This window comes from Pelecanus crispus, chromosome Z, assembly GCF_030463565.1.
Source record: "Pelecanus crispus isolate bPelCri1 chromosome Z, bPelCri1.pri, whole genome shotgun sequence".
In the NCBI taxonomy this organism is placed as follows: Eukaryota; Metazoa; Chordata; class Aves; order Pelecaniformes; family Pelecanidae; genus Pelecanus; species Pelecanus crispus.
In genome coordinates this window covers 14,033,272-14,050,422 of record NC_134676.1, presented here as the reverse complement: position 1 = coordinate 14,050,422, position 17,151 = coordinate 14,033,272, and the positions used below count along the sequence as shown (strand labels likewise).

Genomic DNA, 17,151 nt, shown 5'->3' with positions numbered 1-17,151 from the left:
CAGGTGTACTCTTTGCTGGGTGAAAAACTGGCTGGGTGGCTGAGCCCAGAGCATTGTGGTGAACGGAGTTAAATCCAGGTGGCGACTGGTCACAAGCGGTGTTCCTCAGGGCTCAGTTTTGGGGCCAGTCTTGTTTAATACCTTTATCAATAGTCTAGGTGAGCGATTGAGTGCACCCTGAGTAAGTTTGCAGATGACACCAAGTTGGGTGGGAGTGTCAACCTGCTCGAGGGTATGAAGGCCCTGCAGAGGGACCTGGACAGGCTGGATTGATGGGCCAAGGCCAGTTGTACGAGGCTCAACAAGGCCAAGTGCCGGGTCCTGCACTTCGGTCACAACCACGCCATGCAACGCTACATGCTTGGGGAAGAGCGGCTGGAAAGCTGCCCAGAAGAAAAGGCCCTGAGGGTGTTGGCTGACAGCCGGCTGAACATGAGCCAGCAGCGTGCCCAGGTGGCCAAGAAGGCCAACAGCATCCTGGCTTCTATCAGGAATAGTGTGGCCAGCAGGAGCAGGGAAGTGATTGTCCCCTTGTACTCAGCACTGGTGAGGCTGCACCTGGAATACTGTGTCCAGTTTTGGGCCCCTCAATACAAGAAGGACATTGAGTTGCTGGAATGTGTCCAGAGAACGGCAATGAAGCTGGTGAAGGGTCTAGAGAGCAAGTCTTATGAGGAGCGGCTGAGGGAACTGGGATTGTTTAGCCTACAGAAGAGGAGGCTGAGGGGAGACCTTATCGCTCTCTACAACTACCTGAAATGAGGTTGTAGCGAGGAGGGTGTCAGTCACTTCTCCCAGGTAACTAGTGATAGGACAAGAGGAAATGGCCTCAAGTTGCATCAGGGGAGCTTCAGATTGGATATTAGGAAAAATTTCTTCATGGAAAGGGTGGTCAAGCATTGGAACAGGCTGCCCAGAGAGGTGGTGGAGTCACCATCCCTGGAGGTGTTCAAAAGTCGTGTAGACGTGGCACTTTGGGACATGGTTTAGTGGGCATGGTGGTGTTGGGTTGACGGTTGGACTGATGATCTAAGTGGTCCTTTCCAACCTTAATGATTCTATTCTTGTTTTACTTTCATTTAAAAAAAAATCCAGCCACCAATCCAGGAAACATGTAATTAATTATTACTCTACCCTTAATTGGTTTAGTGGTGGACTTGGTAGCATCAGGTTACTGTTTGGACTGGATGATCTTAAAGGTCTTTTCCAACCTAAACGATTCTATGATTTTCAGGATGGTCTCTGGTTCTTAATTCATGTAAGTGGCATACACATCCAAGGCTGTTTTATTGACCCCCCTTGTGCTTAAATCACAAGTGTAATTTGGACTTACGCAGTTTTGCCCTCACTATCTTGTTTGGTAGCACTGGCTCCCTTTTTACCCAGCAATGAAGCCACTTTCTCAGGATCGCCATTCTCCACCGCCTGCAGCAGTCGATCATCGTTCTTATTCCACTCATTGGTCTGGAGTAAAAGAAAGAGAAGGGAGAAATATTATTAGTACCAACACTGTGTCCAGGCTCTCCTGAATGATCCCGCACACATTTATCACCATTGAAAGCTGAAACAAAAGCCCAACCCAAAGAAATGGCACAGAGATAGCCGCATAAAAGTAATTTGCAAGCTGTGCAGCACAGGTTTCCAAGGACTTAACAGCTCGAGCCAGGGCCTCAGCAATTACTGGAGATGACCTGTAACATGGAAACTCTGTAGAAGAGTAGTGCAGGGAAAAAATCCATTTGTTCTTACTACATTTTAAAAAGTTCTCCTTCATTTGTCTAGTCCTTGTTTCTATTTTGGAGCTGTACTGGCCCCGCTGGACCTTCATCACATACATCATGTAGATAAGCGATGAGGTGCCTCAGCTGATTCACACCCCACCCTAACAACACAGGCCAGCGAAAACTTTCCACATTTAAGGCTTTTCCCAGCTCACACTTTGTAGAGAATAACAGGTTAAGAGACTGCCCTTTGCAGACTGTAACTAGCTTTACTGAGCTTTTATCCCCTACATTTGTCTTAAAAACAAACAAATCAACCACTCAGATGGCACATCCCTAGTGCTGCTGAAAGAAAAGATGACCACCCTACATTTAAATCTCTCCAAACTTAATCCACTAAGTCTTTTTTTCTCCTTATTGGCTGAATCAGGGAAAGGACGCTACTTCCTAACATGATGATTCCCCCTCCCCTTTGAAATCTCAGGTCACGGCCTATGTCCTCTACCAGACCTCCAAGCTGGATCTAGCAAGATACTAAGAAAACAGAGGACAGTTAACCTTCTGTATCCTATGTTATCACAGCAAAAAAAAGCTCTGGAAAAGGAGTGAAAGTTCCATCCATGCCTTCTAGTCCGGACTGACAAGAGGGTTCAGTCTTCAAGAAGAGCAACCTGGTGCAATTAAAAGCTGCATTTAGATGAGCATTAGCACCCTGCTACACTCAGGAGAGTTACCTTCAACAGGCTATGGCTTTCTCTTTGACATCAGTCAGCTCATCTCCAGCATGACTACCTATTCATTAGCACTCGATTTCTACACATCTTTCAGAAAGACTAAATTCATATTAATACACTCCTTGAGAAATACTCAAAAAACCCACCTTGTCCTGATGCTCTACAGAGACTTTTTTGCCCCCAGCTGAACAAAAGATTCGACTTGTGAGGAAAAGTGTATGAGGTGCACGCTGATGTGAACTAACAACACAGGCTGTGCACACCCTGAGAACCAGAACAGGAGGAAGGTGTTCTGGGTTACTAGTTATTTAAAAACCAAATAAAACAAACATTAGGGAGAGTGCAGTCTGAGCAGGAGAGCAGACAGGAGTTGAAAGAACACCACCTGGAACCAAGAGTATGAACGGCAGCTCTGTCAAAGGAATGGCATGCAGAAGACAAAAAGCAATTGCAGTCTGTTATGGCAGTGGTATGACTGGCGGGTAAATGCACATCGAGCAGGTTATATTCTTTATTCTTATAGCACTAGAATAAACCTCTGTAGACTCTAGTGCATTAATTACATCAGCAAAAAAAATTGTTTCCCCTAGCAATATTTAGACTCCATGACAATGAGTGGCTAGCCAAGCAGCAGGCTCCACCTAAAATGAAACTCGTTGCATATTCTTCATTTGGGGAATTTCATGCTTTAAAGGGAGTGTGTTATTAAAAACAGATGTTAAAAAATGTATCTTACTTGTAAATAAGACCTTTAAAGTTAACACTGTTTGTTTGACAGCATATTATGCCTTTTGTTTTGGAGTTTGTCCTGTTTCTGTGGTTTTTATTATTCAGTCGTATAAAATATGTAAATGTAGGATATTTGATGAATCACCCTTTCCACATATCACCAAGATGAGTGTAAAGCACTGGTAGTACATAACTCCTGCCCCTTTTTTTTAAAAAAAAATCTTGGAAAAGAAAGGATATTAGCAGGTAACATGATAATCTACACCACCCCACCCCCAGATCTAACCTGATACGAACCTGTACTTTGAAAAAGAAATACAACACTTAATTTAAGATTTTCTCATGACCTGAAATAACAAGTTTAATGCTGAAACATGAAACAGAATAAGCTACAGGAAAATGTTAAGATTAAGGCCTGCTGAAAATCCTTGGCAGAACAACTTTCAGAAGAGCATTCAGCTTTTTAGTACAAAAATGACCACGTCTTCAGGAAGCAGTTTCATGAATATTTCTTCAATATTCAGCTAATAAATGGAAACATTATTGATGTATAATCCAGTATCCAGTGTTCTGGTATAAGCAAGCAAGCACACTAATGCCAACTCCCAAATTTAAGAAAGAACTGCGATGAACAGTCAATTTCCCCTTTGAGAAGCTGCTGTGGAAACTATATCCCTGTCCATAATTACACTATCATTAACATCCCAGACCCAAGAGAAGCTAACACAGCTGGGTCCCAAATTACCCCTCACTGTTTATCTAGTGTGGAAGCTGCACCTAGGAGATATATAGATATTGAATGGGGAAGCCTGAAGTGTTCTGAAAGTGATCCTGATGTTGCAGAATGATGCCATGTTCATGCTAACAGTAAAACATTTTATGGCCTACAGTATTAGTCTCTTACAAGAACAGAGACTTTAATTCATCTTTACTGTAGTTTTCAACCATACCCTTTTTGGTAACAAAAAATACACACTCACACAACCACAATTAAAGATTTAATGATATCTCATTTAAAAAATTGCTTCCTACTTATCTGTACAGCTAAACAGATTCCCTTATATTTAAGAACTAAACAGAACTGAACTCGAACAAACTGTTAAGTAATGCAGTCTCTCACAGGGACCCTGAAAACAGTTCTATCAGCTTCATCTCAGTGTCAAGGAAAGGCTATCAGTGTACATTTCCTTATTTTTCACACAAAGCTGGTAATTCTTTTTCCTGCTTAGAGGAAAGTGGTAGAGGCCGAAGGCTAGGGTAGGAAGACCTGTACTTGACAGTCATTTTAGACCCCTGTTTTCACTTCTATGTCTAATCAGTGTCTCTTCTTCTAAGCACTGTGACTCAGTTGTTAAAGGAATGAATAATTTTAGAGACTGACACATTCCTAATCCACGTACATTAGTTCTTCCAACTGCACGTTTTCAGATTTCCTTACTGATGCTATAATATCTTTAACACTACTGTAGCAGCAATTTTGTTTTGCTCCTGGAAAACAAAAGGATACATGCAGTTTCCCTTCATCATTGTGCAGAGGAGTTATGCTCATTTATAAAGTAAAATAGCTGTGTTCTATTCTATGTAAGGTGCTTAAAAGCCATCATGCTGTACTGCCCATACAGAAGTTATGCATCTTTCATTAAAGCAATAAAGATGCCATTCTAAGGCATCAATAAATGTGTCATTGTAGATGAAATGTGAATTTGATATTCAAGCTCTCTCAAAATTATAGAAATTTAACTATAATCCAAGTTATATAAATCTACTTACAGACCTCATTTTATTTTAAAAATGAAATTGGGGATAAATCTGTCCACAAGAAGAAACAACTATGCAGGCATCAACTGTTGCTCAACTATTCCTCCGATAGGATTGAACTGTTTTTTTCTTCTCCACTGCATTCGAAACAGCAGCATTGTACAATGCATTCCAGAAGTTAAAGGTACAGCTAATAAAACAAATGGCATGTTAACTAATTCTCAAAAACATCCATTCCAACAGGGGGTTGTAGCCCCACTACCCATCTTCTTCAGGAAAAAAAACCTAGAAGGAAAGAGAATACATATGACACTCGGAAAGACACTGTACCCAGAACTTGGCAAGGAAGTTGGAGGCATTTAAGTCAGTAGGGCTCTCACAGTGCCTCATGTAACCAAAAATTGCACAGCCACTGCTGCCCAGAGTAGATCAGAAAATACAGATCTCTGAACAGAGGCAGTGACTGTTGTTTTACATATAGTTTCGGAATCTCTTGTAATGTTAGCCTGGTTTTGAACCCACAAGTCACACTTATCAAGTATACACCAAAGACTTGGGAGGTAACTTCTGCTGGGATGATGCAAAACACAGGTACTCCCAGCTATGGTTAATATTGTTCAGTGTAAATGCCACCTTGAACTGCCATTTATCGTGCAGCACCAGCATTTGTTTCTCCTGGAAAACATGCACATGAGAGATGCTCCCTTCTGTCAAGAGTACTGGAAGGACTGAGGTGGCCAGCATAACTAGAGACCTTAACTTCATAAACCTGCTGCACCAAGTTTCCTCAACTGCAGCCCCACGAACTGTCCCACTCCACTTATCCAGGCAGCCCAAAGGCTGTAAGGCCCTTTCTTCAGCTACCCCAGTGCCATGTCCTGCCCACCCCCATCACAAGGTTCCTCAGGACTCACCCCTTGCTTTTATCTACACCTACTGGCTCGACTTTCACATTTCATCCAAGTAGCATGGCACTATCCACCAAATAGCCTTTGGGAAGTTTCAGTCCTATTACTAGCACTCTTTCAGGTAGTATAAATCAATGTTTCCTCTTATGTCAGAGATCTCTAGATGTGCATCATTCTGAACAAACCCATGTAAGGCACATCAAACTGAAGGCTAACAACAGAGTAGCAGTAGGGTCTTCAGGAAAATCTCTTTAGTATAGCACCAGAGCAACAAAAACATCAGACTTGAGCCACTAAGCAGGTACTTTTCATCAGCAATAAAGCTACGGTTTTTGGTTTTTTGCTTGTTTTGTGTTAAGAGTCTTGCAAATATGCAGGTTAGCCAACTGAGTAGTACAGCATGACACATGGTGCTATATATGTAGCATGCAAATAAATAAGCCTGAGCCGCTCCATGTAAACACACATGTGTAATGACTGGAAGAATCTGATCCTGGAAAAGACTGGACATAGAATCATAGAATCATTTAGGTTGGAAAAGACCTGTGAGGTTTCTTTATCTCCACCCCCCACCCCCTTTTCTGTAGGCCACATGCCAAACAGTTATCAACAGCCTTCCTTCAAACAATTAACATTCTGCAACAACAATGGTTTGTGAACACATGCAAACCAGCTGTCGAAACACACATTTCAGCCTCATATAACAGAATCAGTACTCCACTCAGTACTTCTTCCGGTTTGGGGTGATTTTTTTTTTTTGGCAGGGGGAGGATTGGTTTGTTGTGGGTGTTTTTTTAAAATGTATGTATACTGTTCAGTTTAGGTAGCAATAATGAGCATTACATATGAAGAGACACGGTAAAACTGATCAAAGCTCAAGAAGTGCAAGTTTTTGGATAAAATAACAAATTTTAATTCATACCTAAAAATAGGCAATCTTTTCCTATTAACAGTAGTAAAATTATGCAGGGAATCAGATAATTCATTATCCCTAATAAACCCTAACTGCAACAATAACCTGCCATGCTGAAGCAAGGGAACTAAATACAACACAGTGACAGCTGAAGGGATGGTAAGCCAAAATCCAAACATCATATGGCTTAGCAGAGCTGGGTTGAAATTTCTGACTGAAATTTAACCTCCCTCTCAAGCATGCTCTGTAGTCTTAATTTTCATTTTTCAGTTAGGAAACTGTGCTGTACAGCCTCATTCAGAAGCATCTCTCTGGTAACAGTTAAGTGTTTTCCATATTTAAACATTTAGGAACTTGAGAAAGAAGTTGGCAGGAAAGAACTAGGCATGCTTAGGATGGAAAGCCACTCCTGCCCAGGGCACTGTCTGGTCAAGGTTAATGGAGTAAGGCAGCGGGTAGGAGAGAAGTGATTGACTTGATTTACATGATTAGTGATTAAAAAGGGCATGATACTCAAACCAAATGCAGAGTGCTCACAAGGCCTTCAATGATCACCATCAAGACAGGCTGAACTCTCAAAACTGCAGCTCTATCATCCACAGACACACACTTTGGCAGCGGTTACTGACAGTAATTGTACCCACAGTTGTCTACTGTGTGTCTCCTCTAAGCTTCCTCTATGCACAGGTTATTTCTTCTGCAAACCTAGAGATAATTCTATGGTTGCAAGATACTAATAAAGTAGTTACCATACTCTTGGTGCTGAAACTGCCCAGTAAAAATCCTTCATCATTGGGATTCACAGACTGTGTTGACAAGTTGACAGGCTGTTTTGAGTCCACAGAGAAACCTTCATATCAAGGCCTACTTTTTGTAGTTGAAGCTTGCACTACCTATTTTACACAGTTTTCTGTCACCAAGTGAACATTTTCTTTTCCACAAGAGCAGCTCAAGAATTAAAAAAGTGTTTAAAAAAGGTACCCATTCTTTTTTCATCACCACATCAGGCTATTAAGCCTCAGTTGTCTTTGAGATTACCAGTAAATGTCATGCAAGAAATAACAACATATAACAAGAGGTGATAGTTCTACTTAGCACTTGTACACAGTGTTTTCCGTGTGCAAAGACCTGAGCAAACATTAACTGGACAACAACTTTGTTTCTTTATCTTTGGCACTAAGCCTACAGGAGATGATTTAAGTGACCTTGCATTGTTGCAAACCTACTGGAGACAGAGTTACGTTATCTCCACTGAAATCAGAACTGCAGGGAAGCTGAGTAGCAAACTGAAATTCCTGATAATTTCAAACTCAGCAACTCACTGTCTGAAAAGGAAAGGAATACTTAAAGACTGGCGTCACAAACAATTGCATGGCAAAGACACTGAACACCACTGCATCACAAGGTCATCCACGGAAGTCCACATGTGCTGGACTTCCCAACAGAGTCTTAAAAACAAGAACAATCCTATTGTAGAGAATGCATTCACTAGACAAAACATCCCTCAAAGGTAAAACAACAGACAATGGCTTTTCTTAAAAGAACAGCTTATCTGAAAACATTATAACCTAGGAATCAGTGGTATGTGGGTAAGTTGCCTACACCTTTCCCTGCCCTCCATACCCAATTTCTATGATTGTATTTGCCGATAGCAAACTTGTGTGGTGGGAGTGGAAATCTCACTTGCAGAGGGACAGGCTGTTGTTGAGCTTATCAACAACAGCTTATCCAAGTCTGCGGCAGCAGCTCCCAGGACATTCAGAGCTTGTCAGATGCCAGACGCTGCTGCCCCCCAGGCCCCTGTCAATTGCTGTAGCTCCAGCTCTTTTCTGTACCTTTCAAAGTCTGCCCAGGTGCATGTATAGTACCAGTGGCATTGCAAGCAGACCTCTTGCACCGCACTCCACTGAGGCAGCACCCTGAAGGCCATGCCAAAAGATGCTATGTTCATTAACTTCACCACAAGTAAGGTCTTGACCTCTAATTAAGTTGTCAAAAAAGCAAAGTGTGACATGGCTTTCCAAAGAATTCATAGTGATATTATCTAAATGCCACTAATTGATACAATAGAAATAGTCTTTGCCAGCTTCACTTGGCCATCCATATTCCCTATTTTAGGTGACTGACAGCTAAAAATATTAATTATATTTACATAACACGACAAAAAATTTGTAGCTTGCAGACCTTACACATGCATTTCTTTAAAGGTGGAAACAGCAGCAGCAATGCAAGTAATCAGTGAACATTTCACAACCAGAAATGTTAATCCATTGTTCCTTCTCTCTTGCTTCTTGAGCTACTGTGCCTAGTGGGGGTAACTGTCCACACAAAGTACATGAGGTCTGTTTGACACTGGAGACTGTATTTGTGTCAGACCATGAAATTCCATTTGAACCAGAGATAAAAAGCACCATGGGGAAGGCAGGAAGCTGTTGGAGTGAATGAACAAGAAATGGTAACAAAAGACTAACAGTAGATTGTCAGTAAACCTTGATAATTACCCGTTCATTGGGTAGCTTCTGTAGATAAAGAAGTGATTATTATCCAAGCAAACCATTTTTTCATGCTGAACCCCAGAATAATGCAAATGAACAGCAAGTCACTCAGCAGGGCGCTTCTATCCGCCAGTGAGGCTGCCCGGAAACTTTACTGGCAAAAGGGGACTACAAGCTGTGAAATGAAAGGGTCTTTCACCAGCAGAAAAGGAGAAAGACGACCTGACTGAAATGGTCATCTGAGACTGCAAATTTGGCAGGGTGAGGTGGGTGGGGGGAGTTGTATAAAAAAGTTAGTGTGGTCTTTGCTGAAATAATGACTGGAATTTGCAACAGGCTGTGAGCTGTGCTCCAAGAACACTCAAGAGGGAAATGAAAATGGAAAGAAATGCATTTAAGAGTGTGCTGTTTTGCTGAGATATTTGTGTTTCTTGTTAATAAGTTTCTTGTTTGAGTTTTTTTGGGGTGGGGAGCTGTTTGGTGTTTTTTTGTTTTTTTTTTACAACCCTGTGTTTGGTTTCACAATTTCAGTCAGGCTTTAAATGCAGAGTAGCCATAAGGTCAGTATACGGAATCTGCACAGGTAATAAAGCATAGATAAGCAGCCTCTTTGTAACTCAACTGTTAAGATTTCATCAAAGAGGCTGAGCCCAGAAGTCTGCAAGGGAGGCCAAGAGAGCATGACAGTCAACCCAGACCAAGGAATACAGTTGGCCCACATCTAATGAGCTTAGAGACACATGGTGGAGTTCTGTGTGGGAGGCTCACCTCACACTTCACTGATACAGCAACTAGAGATTTATCTTTACTTTCAGATAGCAAAGGATGTTGCAGTAAACACACCACATACAATTGATCATTCTCAGTAAGACAGAAGAAAGTAAAGCCAAGAATTGTGTATATCTGTATAAATGAAACAATGTTTATCTTAACACAGGAAAAAAACACGAGGGACTTTTTAAAAATAAAATAGCTAAATCAATCCTGTTTGAAGTGACCATCTCCCGTTGTTCTGCTTTTTCTCACAGTTCTAAAGATTTGAGCTACAATGTCAGATGACTGTTCTCATCTTGAAATTACTCAGTAAATGTTACTAAAACTAAAAATACATCTAACATACTACTGTTTACGGCTGGACACATGGCAACTCTTTCCTTCGAAAAAATCCATGGGGTGTCAAAACACAGACTTGAGCACCCCCCCACCCCCTTCTCAAATGGTTATCCAAGGACCCCCACCAAGCCTCAGGTTTTCCTTACACTTAAAAATAAAAATATATAAACAAGAAATTGATCATCAGCATGAGATGCATGGAAAAGACTCCTTTCTAACGAAGTTTTAAGACTGATGAACTACTGAATCAACAGATTTTAGTTATGTATCAAAGTCAAATTGCAACTCACTGTGAGAGACTGAAAGACTTAATGTATGTTGATGTCTCAAACATTGTGTGGAGACAAGTTAAGGTCTGCATAGCACCACTGAGCCACAAGTGAGAAGCCAATTGGCACAGAGCCGGGAAGGCATTCAGAGGACGCGCAGTCCTGCCTTCTACTGTGCCTTACATCTAGCCACATATGGCCAGAGGTCATACAGGGTTCCTTTGGGGAAGGGGCTCATGACCACCCGAAAGACCCCTTGCAACCATCCCCCACAATGGCACCTGCCAGAAGATGAACACTGTGGAACAAGAACCATGTAAGTCCTCAATGGGGCGAGACTAGAGGTGGGGACTAGCCTACAAAAGACACAACTTCGAGGACTCCATGCTGCTGCTGCTCCAGACCTGCCTCTCCCAGCTGGTGCTGGTGCAGCCGGAGGCCCTGCACTCCAAAAGCGGCACGCCTACCACTGGAGGATTGCCACATTTACCGTCAACATCGTAGGATCCAAGGGGGGTGATCTCTCTCTCCCCCCTTTTATTCTTTTTCCTTTCCTCTTATAAGTATTTCAGTTAGAACCCATGCTGCTTATCTTTGCACTTTCCTGGTTCAGGTTGCCTACCACTATGCTTTTCAAGTTCAGGTTGTTTTTTTGCCATCAATAAAGTGTTTAATTGATCATTTGGTGTCATTTCACCTTAGTTTAGCCCAAGGGAATCACAGAACCGCCGCGATCCTCCCTGGGCAGCCCAGTTTGGATCGTGACACTCACATAAGGCCTTCCAAGTTTTCAGGATTTCTTCTGCACAACTGTTTCACGGTCAGTGAAACAAAAAAAACCAAAGTGAAATTGGCCGGACAATCTAATCTCACCTTTTATCTGGTAAGTGTATTACAGTGGTAAGCAGACTGTAAGATACAGGGACAATGCCAACTGTGCAAGCAAAGTTTGTTTATTCAGCTATTGTGTTGACTATCTTGCATTCCTCAATACTGATTTAGACACAATGGTCTGTGAAGATCAGAGTGTGCCTAATGACCATGGCATACATCTGAACTCTCTGGTTAGAGAAAGTGACAGAACAGCCTGTTAGCTTTCAATATTCAGTGCCATACACATACCACTTCTTTAGTGGGTTGTTTTTAAATTCAGCAGCACTGATTTCTTGGGGTGAGTACCTGAGCTGACTACATCTACCTAGATTTTTAGTAACACCTTCCAGTTTCTGTTGACTAGTAAATTTAGTCAGAGAACAGAGGTACATTGATGGATCTTCTTGCTGCCAGATGGGCAAATGGACATCCATCGTGCAGGAACCCACTCAACTGCAACATTACCTCACTCACTAGGACTGGCACTTTAGACCCATGGCTCCATCTGTCTTTCCTCCTGTCTAGTGCTAAATCTCTCCAAACATTGCTTATCTTGCCACTTCTGCACAATAAGCTGGTTTTCATTAAGTTTAGAGCTGCTGACCTTTTTTCCTCCCCATCATTCTACAAAGAGGAACAGAGACACAAAGGCTAATTATGAAGTCTGCAGGCAAGAAAAAAAATTCAACACCAAGCAGAATTGCACACAGTCCAGAATTACATTAATTGATCGGTATTACTACTGCTCTAAGATGTATTCATAAGGTACCAGCCACCACAGCACCTTATTTTTGTATTACAAATGACTACATGGTAACACAGCTCACAATGAAGGCTGTTTAATTTCTTTTTTCCTCTACTAGCAAGACTAAAGTAGATTACTTGACAAAGCTCCACCATCTTAATATTCTCTGCAAGTGCCAGAAACGTATTAGATGGTTGTTTTTAAAACCACTTCATGTTATGTTTCATACCTACTGGAATGCCATTGTAGGAAGCAATCTCAAAATTCATAACAAAATATGTATTAAAATCCCAAAATTATTCAGAGTAGAAAACCAGTCTATTTATAGTTGAATTTGTCATTCTTGTAAAGGACATGTCCACTCTTATAGGGTTATAGTCTTCTATTCTGAAACCCATGACAAAGCCAAACAAAACACAGTGCATACATAGAGACAAATCCCTATTCCAAGAAATTATTTTGCTTGGAGCCTTCAAGGGCTCAACATCTCCAAAAGTACTTCATGACTATGAAAAAAGGCAAAAAAGTTCCACTATCTGTCTAATCTTCATGAGGACACTGATAGATGTTTGTGCCATGGACTGACCTCTAGATCTAGTATTTGTCAGTCTCCAAAATGAAATATTAAAGCAGCAAGCTAAGCTTAGCTGCTTTTACTTCCATGGGTGCAATGAAGGATAATCCAAGAGTCATAGGAAAGTTACACCTAAGACACATTCCCAGCTGGACTTAAGAAATTGGGAAAGCAAACAATTGTTTTGCATGAAAATGAAATCCACTTCAGCAGCCAGAGAAGAGTATGTGAGATTTCACACCACCACATCTTCCCACGTTGTTTATCCTCCACATCACATGCACTGAGAATCAGGCAAGTCTTTCATGTGTCAGACTCTCTGTATGTGGAACATCAACTGCCCACACATGGCAGGCCTTAAGTAAAAGGAGAGAAAGAGCAAGCAGGCACTCACTGCGGTTCCTTCCCTTAGGCTTCATCTACAGAATGAGCTCCGTTTCTCTACAGGGATGAATAATGATATGCACAGCCCTTACACAGATTTTCTGTTCAGCAGGCATGGATGGCCTCACCTTTCATCTGATCAGGGCCACAGCTGGCACACCATCCTCCACTTGGCTGCACCAAGCTAGTGCTGGGGTTTAACTCTTGCCTGTTTGAACAGTGATTGAGCTATCTGCTGCCTGGCACAACCACCCCAGCTCAGTATTAATGGACCAGCCTACACATAAATAACCCTCCCATTCTCATCTGCATATTCTTACCCGTGTGTGATTTACTAGAGTGCTAAGTGCTATCTCTGCAGTGCTCTTGCTAATTTGTATACCCTGCACCTCACCAAACATGCCAGGATTATTCACACCAGATGACAGAAGTCACAAACAGACTCTTTTTTTTTTTTTTTTTTTTTTAAATTAAAGATTCACTTGGCTCCTATTAATTACTTCTAGGCTGGATTATATTTGCATGCCACAATCATCAAGATACTCTTATCAGAGGTAAGTGCTGCCAACAGTTTGTCTGTAGCAGTCTTGATCTCCCTCTGTGAGGAGTACTGTTGCTGCTACATCAAGAAACCCTGCTTCAGGTTGCCTAGCTTATATTCTGATTTCTTCACAAGATCCATGCACATTTCCTGTAATGAGAGCTCCACAGCTCAACAACCTAGAGATTTTCACCTTCCCAGTACAAAGCCACTGCAAATTAAAAATCTACAATGAAAAGATGCACAAAGCATAAAATCCTGGAGTGCAGGTTCAGTGCCCAGAGTGTCTTTGGAGACAGAGCACGCAATCCCATGTAAAGTAAGTGGGCCTGCCGTGCAGCACACTACCAGCCCCTGTCCCATCATCAAAAACCATCCCTGTTATAGCCATAACCTCTTTGTGAGGGTCCATGGAGGGGCTGACATAAGAGAGAAATGACTAGCAATAATATAAAACTTATTAGATGTTTCTGTAAAGCCACCCTACCCCTTTGATGCTTACAAGTAGAGTGACATGACAAATATCCCTAGTCATGCTCCTCATCATGCTCTGTTTACTCCACATACATTTCAAGATTGAGACTGCACACCAAGGCCATGCTGGATTCTGTGGAGTGCATCTAATGCAACAACTGTGAATGAATAACTGCTGAATTCAGACTGTTTCCAGGAGCAAATGGCCAGCCAGCCACGAGGTAATTCTCATCCTTTTCAAAACATGCTTTTCAATAACTCGTGAAAAGGTGGGGTGAGAAAGGGAGAACAAGGATTTGTAACAGGTTTTAAGTCTTCAAGGAAGAAGAGATAATGTCTAAAATCTTTGTGAGTCACGACAAAAATGCAAAGAATGTGTGTTTGTTGGTTTTTTGGTTTCTTTTAGGAATCCACGTCACCTCTTTGGGGTTCCCTTCCATCTCATGTGATAGGAAACCCGAAATAACACACAAGCATCTTTTTTGCATCCTGTAACAGCATCTTTAACAGATTCAGTTAATAACTGCAAATGATTATATAAGTAATAAGCTGAAAATGGGGTAGTTTCCATTGCCAGAGACAGCAGAAGGTTTCCAAATTTTATGGGTTAAAAAAGCCAATAAATTTAACAGTCTTTTGAAGATGCTATTATAATCCTTCCAAAACTGAAGAGAACAGATGACTCAACCATATGGCCAAGTTCCACTAAAATTCTGTTTTGTAATCATAAAATATGATGTAATGTAGTTTCGTCCCAGAAGAAGAAAAGGCGTTAGACATGTGACATGCACAAGCATTCCCTGGATCCATCTGGCTAGCTATTTTAAAAAGGTATTACACAAATCAGCAGGGTTTTTTAGAAGTCTCCAAGATAAATATTCTTAAGCCTTCTCTTGGAAAAGAAATGGGTATTGCTTTCAAAATCTACATTAATGCATCAACCATTATTGTTACAAACACTGCTCAGCTAAATAGGTATAATGAACTACTCGCTTGTTACACCTTTCTGCAGCAACGCAGCTTTAAAAAAGTTTGCCTTTATAAGTTTTGAAAGCAATCTGTAGTTTATTACTACTTCACACTTAATTAAAATGAAAATGCTAGAAAAAAGAGTTTAAAGGACTATTTGCAAATCAAAAGAAGTTTCCCTTTTAAAAATACCTAGAGAAGAGAAAAGAATACACATCAACTAAGAATACACATACACTAAGTGCCAAAGAATATTATTTTCTCCATTATGTAAAGGTTGAATGAAAAAAACTGCTGAGAATGAAATCAGAGCCATCAACTGTAACAGGTAAAATACTCTCCAATTTATTAATTACTCAAATATGCACAACAGAAGTCATCAATACCTCAGTTATTCAAATATTTCACATAATGACTTGGAATTAATGATAACCATTCAGTACATTGGTATCACTCTGGTCCTCATATTCAGGGCACCTTTTAAGAAGGTATGCACAGATGCCTTAATTAAGCATGCAATGTCTAACAGTTCTATAAAAAACTCCACCTTTCATTGCGGGTAGTTTAAATCCACCCGCAACTCAAGTCAGGCTACCAGAAAAATAGACTGATTCCAGGAAGAAAAGTAAGGAAAAATGACAAGCAGCAATAGTTGCATTTTTCATAGTGACAAAACTAGCAAGAGAAAATTACAGGGGACTGACTGAGATATAATTACTCCAAAGCCTCTCTAAAACCACCATGTTACAATGCCCCCCTATGTAATAATACCTTGCTCCACAACAGAGACAGGGCCCTGGCAGCCACTAAAAGAGCATAGACTGAGTATCCTTTTGCATAGGAGCGTGCACACTTAACCACATCAACATAAAAGTTTAGAGAAGCAGCAGAAACCAAGAAGTCAAGTGACCACACAAGTGAGCTAGGAAAAGCATCCATGTTTCCCAACTCCTAGCCCAATCCCTACGAAATCAAAGTGTTAGGAATCATCAGGTAAGGCTTAAAGAAGAAAACAAAATAACTATTGACTGAATACCAGCTGTACATGCAAGATGTTCACCAATGTGCAGTATTGGTCTCTTTCTCTAAAATGGCATTAGAGCTGGAAAAGTTTCAGAAGTGCAAAGATGATCCAAAACAGCATCTGTATGAAGAATGAACAGGCTAGGGTGCCTCAGCCTGAAAAGAGAGGCAAGTTAAGGGGGACAGAAAGTCGATAAAAATCAATAATATGGGGAAGGTGGATAGGGATCAATTGTTCAGAGTCTTTTCCAGAACAGTGAGGGACCACCACATGAAAGTAGAACCAGGTCAAAACCAAACAAAAGAAAGTCAATAGTAGACTTGTGGAACTCCTTTCAAAGGATGTTGCAGACACAGTAAGTTTACATGGGTTCAAGGAGGGACTGATCATATATTAGGTAGAAAGATTCACTACAGATTTGGAATAGAGATTCATTCAAACCACAGGGAATGAATTTCCACATTCAGGAAATTGCTTGAGCTGAAAATAGTCAGCAGCTATGAAAGTATTATGGAGAAGCATCATATACACTTGCTCAGTGCTTGCTCTTCCCTAGATATGCACTGACAGGCACTACTGAAAACAAAACACTAGGGACCCTCAAGCTGAACCAGTAATCGCTGTTCTGTTCTTAAGAGAAACCTGTTCAGCCCTGTTGCTTTTTGCACCACAGCTCCTATTCCCTCTCCTGCGCTGCAGAACAAAAATCCATGACATACTGGTGTCCATACAGCCTGATGGGCACCAGCACCAGGTCATGCTAGAAACACTACCCTGAAGAAGCAGCTAACCACACATGATGACACTGCTTTTCTTCAGTAGTGAGATGGAAAAGTAGAAAGAAAAAAAACAGCATTGCGATGCCTCATCTGTGCTTCACCTCACCAACATGCGTATTCCTAAGAAAGGAACCCCTGTGCTCAAGCA

At 41.2% G+C, this 17,151-nt stretch overlaps 1 protein-coding gene across 3 annotated transcripts in view; it reads right to left on the bottom strand.

The window, feature by feature from the left end:
• The window catches only part of RAI14 (retinoic acid induced 14), a 79,212-nt gene that overhangs the window by 34,723 nt on the left and 27,338 nt on the right, over window positions 1-17,151 (bottom strand). For all 3 annotated transcript variants that reach the window (XM_075726435.1, XM_075726436.1, XM_075726434.1), the window contains exon 2: window positions 1,334-1,464. In XM_075726435.1, the coding sequence (XP_075582550.1) occupies window positions 1,334-1,464 (131 nt within the window). The remainder of the gene's footprint in view (window positions 1-1,333; window positions 1,465-17,151) is intronic.